The sequence below is a fragment of the Lytechinus pictus genome, chromosome 4 (genome assembly GCF_037042905.1).
Source record: "Lytechinus pictus isolate F3 Inbred chromosome 4, Lp3.0, whole genome shotgun sequence".
Classification (NCBI taxonomy): Eukaryota; Metazoa; Echinodermata; class Echinoidea; order Temnopleuroida; family Toxopneustidae; genus Lytechinus; species Lytechinus pictus.
This window is the reverse complement of record NC_087248.1, coordinates 20,240,723-20,249,249: the sequence shown is the minus strand read 5'-3', so window position 1 is coordinate 20,249,249 and position 8,527 is coordinate 20,240,723. Positions and strand designations below refer to the sequence as shown.

The 8,527-nt window shown below is 35.4% G+C and overlaps 2 protein-coding genes across 2 annotated transcripts in view; one reads left to right on the top strand and one right to left on the bottom strand.

Moving 5' to 3' along the window:
• Positions 1 to 802: 802 nt before the first annotated feature.
• LOC129258326 (protein FAM162A-like) lies at positions 803 to 6,040 on the bottom strand. The gene is made up of 3 exons (XM_054896613.2): positions 5,038 to 6,040; positions 3,863 to 3,980; positions 803 to 3,457 (listed from the first exon to the last, which is right to left on the bottom strand). The coding sequence occupies exons 1-3, from the start codon at positions 5,348 to 5,350 to the stop codon at positions 3,265 to 3,267; spliced, it is 624 nt and encodes a 207-aa protein (XP_054752588.2). The 5' UTR covers positions 5,351 to 6,040; the 3' UTR covers positions 803 to 3,264.
• Positions 6,022 to 8,527, top strand: part of LOC129258870 (small ribosomal subunit protein uS9m-like) — a 19,083-nt gene continuing 16,577 nt past the window's right edge. Inside the window, exon 1 of the mRNA XM_064098584.1 lies at positions 6,022 to 6,309. Coding sequence (XP_063954654.1) covers positions 6,220 to 6,309 — 90 coding nt within the window. The 5' untranslated portion in view covers positions 6,022 to 6,219. The remainder of the gene's footprint in view (positions 6,310 to 8,527) is intronic.

Here is an 8,527-nt window from a genome sequence, read left to right as displayed (position 1 = left end):
CGGGTTAAAAACAATCTATTGTAACAGAACAAGCTTTATGCATCCAATTCCACATGTTGATGTCACACTTTATATGTAACTGTAACAAATCATTATCACCATTTAATATCATTATAAAAATGTGATACTTTGCTAATTATAAACAATATTGTAACTTGTCACAAATAAATAGGCCTACGTGTCATTTTTTTTAAACATCTTAAATACGTATGTACATTCCATTGTCCAATTTAAGAAATAGCAGTAGCAATATTTGTTAAAAATTGAACTCTCACAGAAAGTTAAAATTTGGAACCACAAGATTAACTTTCTGCTGCATAACATGTAAATAATTTCATTTTGAGAAATAAAAAAGGTGTTGTTAATGAAGAATGACTTATCTTTTATGCTATTATTATGATCATTGTACTGTTATTATATATTATTCTTTGGGGTGGTCAAGGGACATAATAAAGTTACATACATATTTTAATCAAAAAAAGCACATGACAAAGAAGAACTACACCTCAAAGTGGCAAGCAAAGCCATTGTAATCTAAATTGGACCCTCTACAATTTTGATAAAATTTCACACATCAAGTGCTTCAAACGAAATATAAAAAAAAAAAAACAGTTTTCACTTTGGATTGGTGACTATGTATTATAAAATTTTAGGAGCCAAGGATAACACTTAGTCTAAAAATATAAACAACTGGCAAAATAATCTAGGATTGCCCCATTTCCACTAAAAAGGATGTTTATATTATTATATTATAGGCCTATATTGAAAAGATTACTGTAGAAATCTGATTTTATTTATTTACATGTATTTTTTCAGTCTTGACCAATGTCATCAACTCTACAAAGATTGTGGGTATAAATCATTTGATGTAGCAGCATTAATTGGAAGTCATGAATTGGATTCAGTTTAATCCTGGGTAAAATTATCTGGGATTATGCTACATTTACAGAGGGTGTTTCTAAAAGCAGGTTATAAAACACTGGGAAAGAGTGGATCCAGGGGCCCGTTTCTCAACACATGGACAAGTTAGTCATATCTTTATCCACCAACCACGGAGTTAGTTCCAATCTTACTAAACCTGTTTCTCGAAAGACTTCCTAACTAGAATACCTTGATATCGATACTATCGGTAAAAAGAGCAGACGAGACGTAGCCTTAGTCACAAAATAGCATAATTTTCAAAAAGAAAAATCATGACAAAATTGCAAATATTGTGATGAATTGGGAAATAAAATTAATAAATCTTTTCAAAATAATAGCACAGGTGAATTATACATCATACATACTTAGACCATGAAGACTGGAGCATTCAATTGCAGAGAAAATTAAATCATGAATAATTCATTTCGTGACTAAAAGTCACTTGTGGACCTTGAGATGGGTACCCCCGGGGTATCAAATTTCAATAGTTTACGAAAGTAAACCATAACGGTTTTCTTTGTAAAATGATGATGATTATAAGGTCTTTTACAATTCTAATCGTTATCAAAATATAGTTTAACGAAACATTTTTAATCATTGATACCGAGTCATACGATATTTGACAAATTTTGTGCATAAATTATAGATAGAATTTATCCAACTGTTAATAGGGGTCTGAAAACAACAAATACGAGTTCAGTTATGGATGGCCTGACGTGGTGGAACTTTATCGATTAAATCATTTTACTATTTCTAAATGAATGGTTTTGTGGCATTTAAAACAGTTTTTATAGTTTATTTGTATTACAATTATCATGGAATGTATTATCCCACTTGTTTTGTGATGTAATTTCAACCTCTATGATTGATTACGTAAGATTATAATTTTAAAATTTCTAAGCACGTTTGCATGTCATAGTCTACCCACGTGATGCCACTACGTCATTAAGAAAGAAGTTAGGACAGGTTCGGAGGTGTCATAAATATTTAGTGAGGTTGTTGTACCCGATCTTGGTAGAGAGGGCTTCGTGAAACGGTTAGCGGACAAGTAGCTCACTATCTCCGATTTAGTCAAGAAGTTAGACTTATGACGGTGTTGAGAAACGGGCCCCTGGAATACATTCACGCTATTAAGTCAAGTAGACTTCTCAGTTAAATGTGATCACATTGGCTCACTAACAAGCCACCTTAAAAAAAAAACCCATCCATTAACATGTACATCTTTCAATGAAGAGTTATGCATTTTAGAAGTACATGTATGTACAGGTATAAAGCTAGATCTATCTTTCTTTGGTAAATTTGCTTGTGTTAAAAAAAACTCTTGTCAGGGATTTTCAATAACAAATTTGTTCTCAATCAGCAAGGCACAAGGATTTCAGTGCCTTATATATATCATTTGTACGGTATGAGAAAATCTCTGACAAGTTTATTAATGACACACTGTCACACTTCCCTAGTGTAACAAATAATGAACTTTTGTCTGATACAATCATACAATACATGTACATGCGGTGAGAACTCTCAAGAGGAAGACACTCATTAGTCCATTTCATTAAGAAATTAAAAATGATAAAGTCAATTTCACAATTAGTGTATTACACTGTTGAAAAAGGGCTCAGCTGCCAACCAAAATAAAGGTTTTCATGGTAGTTTACATAATGGCACATTTTGCAATAATTGTAAATCCGTAAAAACTGACACCCAGGCTTCAGAAACGCTACATGTATAGAAAGAACACCACAAAATGTAAATGAAAAACAATGAAGTGCATGAAGAAACTGTGTTTGTGTCATTATTATTATATAATCACTGCATGTGGCCCCTATCTTTGTTTGCAATAAACCACGACCTAGGCTTGAAGACAAGCCAAGCAATTGTAGAATTTTGACACCAATGTAGGATTAGCTGCTTGCTTACATGTACATCTAAAAATCATCAAATTTCAGATTAAAAATCAAAGTATATTGACAACTTATTTCAGATTAATTTAAAGATTCTGTAAACAGCTGCCAAATCACGATTTGCCTGCCCTTTATTAAGTGGAATACTATAAAAGCATTGCCCAGGGCATGGGGGTAAGACTGCACCTCCTTGACCTTCTAAAATCTGATGCCAATTGATGGCCTTTTGTGCCACCTGTTGTTAATCAGATCAAACTTTGAGTTTTCTTTCTTTTTATTCTTTTATGAAGTGGAACTTAAGCCATTTGTGCAGTGTTCTGGAAAGAACCCCCTTGTTACACCACTTCTTACATAGGTAAAAGCACTTCATCTTTTGCCTAAAACTGGTTAAGACTAAGAGCTCTCAAACCTTTTGGGCAGTTTTAAACAGAAATCCACCTACTCAGTCTTTGGTCTCCTGTAAATTGTAGTGTTGCGGGTGTCGGCGCATGTTGTGGTCTGCTAAGGTTTCGCCCTTGCCTGCTCTTTGATGGCCTCGATAGATCATGAGCCCGCAGCTAAACATGGTCAGGAATCCGATGAAGATGTTGATATACACACGGAACTTGTTCCTTGTGGAATTCAACAGGTGAACACTGACAAAAAAAAATAAAGAGAGGTTTATGAGCATTAAGATTATTCATCACTACATTACTGGATCTATTGGAAAATTGCATTTAATTGAGCAGTCTAGTTTCCAGATCTATCACTGTTGCTATCTACATTCAACTAAATAAATTGTTGCAGCATGCTGACAATCAAATGTATTAGAATTTATATTCTAAAATGACATCCACCAGGGGCATATTAAAAGTTGACCTGTGGGGGCCGGGGGGGGGGGGGGGTAGCTGCATAGAAGTTTTGTGTGGAGCAAGAAAAAATAAGTACCTGTATACCAGTATACACATTATAAAGCAAACATAACAGTCTTCTCCTCCTTCTTCTCCTCGAACTCTTCTTTTTCTCCTCCCCATTTTTCTACTTTAGTAGATTATACTTACGAGACAAGTTCTGGCACTTCTCCTACATTCTTATACTTTCCAAAGTAAACCAGGAGACGCTTATCAAAACCAGATGCAGCTCTAGCATTAAAGTGTTCATGCTGTTGATTGCTTGCAACTGCGATTTAAAATGAAAGAAAAAAAGTAAAGGTCATATACTTATGTACACGTCGTGGATACAAATCAACACAAGCAAGAAAAGAAACAAAAAATACCCAGAATGAATCTATTACAGACGGTAAAGTCTGCACATAGACTGGTCAGTTACAATCATTGTGATTTATTTTAGGCCTACATAAATTTCAAATAACATTAAAGGTCAAGTTCACCCCAGAAAAATGTTGATTTGAATAAATAAAAAAAATCAAACTAGCAGCATAATGCTGAAAATTTCATCAAAATCGAATGTAAAATAAGAAAGTTATGACATTTTAAAGTTTTGCTTATTTTTCACAAAGCAGTGATATGCACAACTCGGTGACATGCAAATGAGACAGACTAGGATGTCCTTCACTCACTATTTCTTTTTTTTTTATTGTTTGAATTATTATGCCTGGAATTATACAATATTTTATTTTTTTTACAGATTTGACAATAAGAGCCAATTTGACTGAACCATATCATATTAAACAATGGTAATTCCACATGTTCAGGGAGGAATTAATTGTTGTTTCACTCGACAATGAGAAAATTAGAATATTTCATATAATGAAAAACAAAAGAAATAGTGAGGGGATGACATCATTAATCTCCTCATTTGCATACTGATCAGGATGTGCATATAACTGTTTTGTGAAATAAAGCGAAACTTAAAAATGTCATAACTTTCTTATTTTACATCCGATTTTGATGAAATTTTCAGTGTTATGCTCGTTGGATTTTTCTCTTTTTATTCAAATCAACTTTTTGTTTGGGTGGACTTGTCCTTTAACAACAAGTTAATTTACAAAGTTGAGTTACATTCAAAAAGTGAAATGTAATGGGTCTTAAGTCAAATATGATACTTTACGAGAAATTTGGGCAGGTCATGTGGGATCATGAAATAAAATTAACACAAATTTGAAAACCTTCTAAATTTACATCAGCTGGGCAGTGTTGTTATTAAAAAAAAAGAATGAAATGGAGTTGCTTGCCAATTACCAATATCAGTTTAGACCCTAACCCTAAAAAATCACCTTGCTGTACTTTCTCTGGGGTTCTGCTAGTTTTTCCGTCAACTTCAATATCTCTCTTGGTTTTATCACAAAACCATCTTTTGCTAGTTTGGCGAGAAGAAAGGTCACTGCCGAGCTGTCTGCCAGTTGCCATCTGCTTACTGCCAGTGGCAGTGAGACCGAGGCTATTCTTAGACATGGGCAACAATGCCAGTTTTCTCAATCTTTGGTTACTCGATACTTGGAGTTGGTTGGACGACATGTTGATCCCTCGTTGAAACAGTGTCATCACAGCTCTGCTGCTTCTTCGTATATCTATATGACAAACTTGCATTTTCGTTGTTGCTTCACTTCGGCTTAACTGCTTCACTGAATCATAAGATTGATGACAATCAAGGCAAAAAATTGCCAAATCTAACGTTACTCGTTAGTCCTCAAAATACTAAGTAAAAACAGCAGTGTGCACTGCACTGCAGTGAACTGTTTTTCAATTTTGTGACTTTTTCTAGTTTCTACTAGATCCTCTTCCTCTTTTATTAGAAAAAGTTTGAAGTGACTGAGTGACAGCCAAAGCAAGCGTCATCAATATTGCTGGGAGAGTAGGGAAACCGTCCTTGAGTCTTGACGTAGGCCTAAAGGAATAAAAAAAATTGACTTAGTTTTGGCGTTGCTTGGCCTCGAGTAAATCTGTCTTGCGGCAGGGCTCGTCGTCTGCGCTGCTGATATTTTTGTGATAACCAAATCATGAAAATTTATCAAGATCCAAGATTCTGTCAAAGGCACGACCGGTAATTAGGCTGTAGATCTTTTTCACATTCAACAATCACATGCCAAGTACACCATGTGTGGCCTATAAATGCTCAATTTTTCGAATGGTTCTTATAGTTATAAAGTAGAAACAATTTGGCAGAAAAGCAGTGGTCATAAACAAATCGACGCTCATTTCTGCACGTAGCTAAATCCCAGGCCAAGGTCGTCCATTATACTACGTGCGCCATCATCGCCAGTGTATGTTGTCAATTTTGTTATTTTTATTTCAGTATTATTGGTATTGCAATTAAATAAATAAGAAATTTTTATTTAAATAGTATTTTTTATAATTTTTGGTTATTTTAAACTAGAAATTTCATATTTATTTAAATATTTTTTTATTAATTTCTGCAAAACTTACAAGTCTTCCTGTACAAGGTTATATAATTCAAGATGGCAGCGCACAGTGTTTGCCATGTTTTCCGAGTTTACAGATTCAGTGGAAAGTTATTGCGAGTATCGAACCATTGCCGTGCCTTGCAGGTTAGTGTTGTTCATGAATTATTTATATCTTTATCAGTTTGTCTTATCTTGTCTATGGAGGCTTGCTGTAGTCCTGACACCAATGTAGAGTAGACTCCGCCACGGCCAACAACGCCAACGGTCAACGCCAACGGATCTTCAGGGAGCTCCGGCCCGCGAAGGCGAAGCTGGTCAGAGAGCCTAGGCCAGGACTCCTCCGTGTATCACTCACACGTATTGCGAGGTTACAACCAACGTGTTTACGCGATGGATTTTAGAGTTAACATCGCTTCATAACGTGAATGATGTTAGCCAAAACCCATTCCGCTACTCACCAGGTCTTTTTCTGGTGAAAAGCATTGTACTTGATTAATTGTACTTGATTAATTGAAAAGCATTGTACTTAATTAATTTTTAACATTTTTTTTATTAATAAAAAGGACACAAAAAAGAACAAAATCGCTTACCTCGACCTGGAAAGTGGCTTCGCATGTTTATTCCACGGGAATAAAAGCATGAAAAGGAAGGTCGTTGTTGGCGCTGAATGAGAAGAAAGAAAGAAAGAAAAAAATGCAGGGAAAAAATAAAGAGAATAAAAGAAGGATGAAAGAAAGAACAAAAAGAGAGAAAAAAGGCTTCCGTCATTCTTTGAATTGAATAAAGAAAGAAAGGAAGGGAATATCAATAAATGTGTGAATTAAAAGTCAAAATAAAGGAGAGAAATTTGAAAAACAGTAAGAAAAAAGGAAGAGCAAAGAAGAAATGAAGGAAAGTCATGACTCATGTTTCCTTCATTCTTTGAAAGTAAGAAATGAAAAAAAAAGAAAAACAGGGAGGAAGGAAGGTTGGGAAAGAATAAGGGAAAAAATAAATGAAAAATAAAATAAAAAATGAAAGAAAGGAGGAAAGAGAGGGAGGAAAGAATGAAGGGAGGAGAGAATGAAAAAGAAGAAGAAAATGCATGTAATGGAAGGAGAGAAAGAACGAAAAGAAAAAGGAGAGGAAGGGAGAAGGAAGCAAAGGAAAGTTTAAGGAAAAAAAAGAATGAAGGAAATAAAAAGGGAAATTAAATAAAGAAGGCAGGTAAGAAAAATAAGGAAAGAAAGAAAAAAGAACACAGAGAGAGAAAGGATCAGGAAAGAAAGATAGGAAATAAAGATAGATGGGACAACAAAGGGCAAGCAGGAAGGATAGAAAAGAAAGAAAAGTTCAAACTTCAAGCAAACAAAAACAATCAAATCTCTAACAAAAATCATGATTTTGGTGTTTTTTTTAATATATTAAAAAAAAAAAAAAAAATGTTTCAGAAATCTATAAAATTTCAAAGTAAGACATTGTCAAGTTAAGAATTAGATGAAACATCGCGGCATGATACACAACAAGACTCAAAACGAAAGCTGAAACAACTAATCTAGTTATGAAAACTCATAACTTGTTTCTCCGATTACATCTCCAAATCAGTAACCTGAGAATCCATAATATAGATAATTAGTTATACAAACTTTCCACCGATTTTCTGATTATTTTGGTGGAAAAACTGTTTATCATGTCATTATTTGCACTTTGCACCATTGAGAATCTGCTCCGATCCTAATTGCCTAGCCAGTCCTTGCCACACACAGGCAGGAGGCCAGTTTGCTATGTATTGGGTTAGCAAGAAAATCACCGCAGAACTTGCAAAGGTTTAGATATCGATTTTATTGTTGTCTCTGCTTCGTCATCTGTTGGTTATTTGATGAAAATTTGTCACTTTTCGTATTAACTACATTTTGTTCAATATTCTTGAATACGGGACAAATAGGCGTCCCGGGAAGGGTTTGTCGGGACGCTGGGACAAAGTAGCAAAATACGGGGCGATCCCGGGAAATACGGGACGTCTGGTCACCATGTGCCTGTGTAGCATGCAGTGCAGTGCAACCTGGCTGGCCCGGGCCCGAGTTCCAGGCAGCGGAGCGCGGCGCGTAATTGTAGCCGTAACCTACGGCGTACATGTAGCGCAGAGATATGAGGATTTTCCTCATCTCCCTCTGTTCTTATCCCTCCTCTTGAGACTTGGTTCGGAATCGGAGATCGTCAGATCAGGTCCAACCCTAGACAGCTGGTGCTGGCAGCCGTCTCTTTCGAGGAATTTTTTAACATTAAAAAAAAAATCACCAACGTAGTTCAGCGGAACAACCAATATAACAGAGACCGAAGCTTTTGGTCTAGTCCAACCCTAGACCAAAAGCTTCAGTCTCAG

What these genes read in the sequence shown, in the direction of transcription:
- LOC129258326 (XM_054896613.2), bottom strand. Translation starts at nt 5,350, where the DNA reads ATGCAAGTTTGTCATATAGATATACGAAGAAGCAGCAGAGCTGTGATG. An exon ending in CCCAGAGAAAGTACAGCAAG is followed by an intron (nt 3,981 to 5,037) that starts GTGATTTTTTAG and finishes TTTAAATCGCAG; the next exon opens with TTGCAAGCAATCAACAGCAT. An exon ending in GAAGTGCCAGAACTTGTCTC is followed by an intron (nt 3,458 to 3,862) that starts GTAAGTATAATC and finishes TTTTTTTGTCAG; the next exon opens with TGTTCACCTGTTGAATTCCA.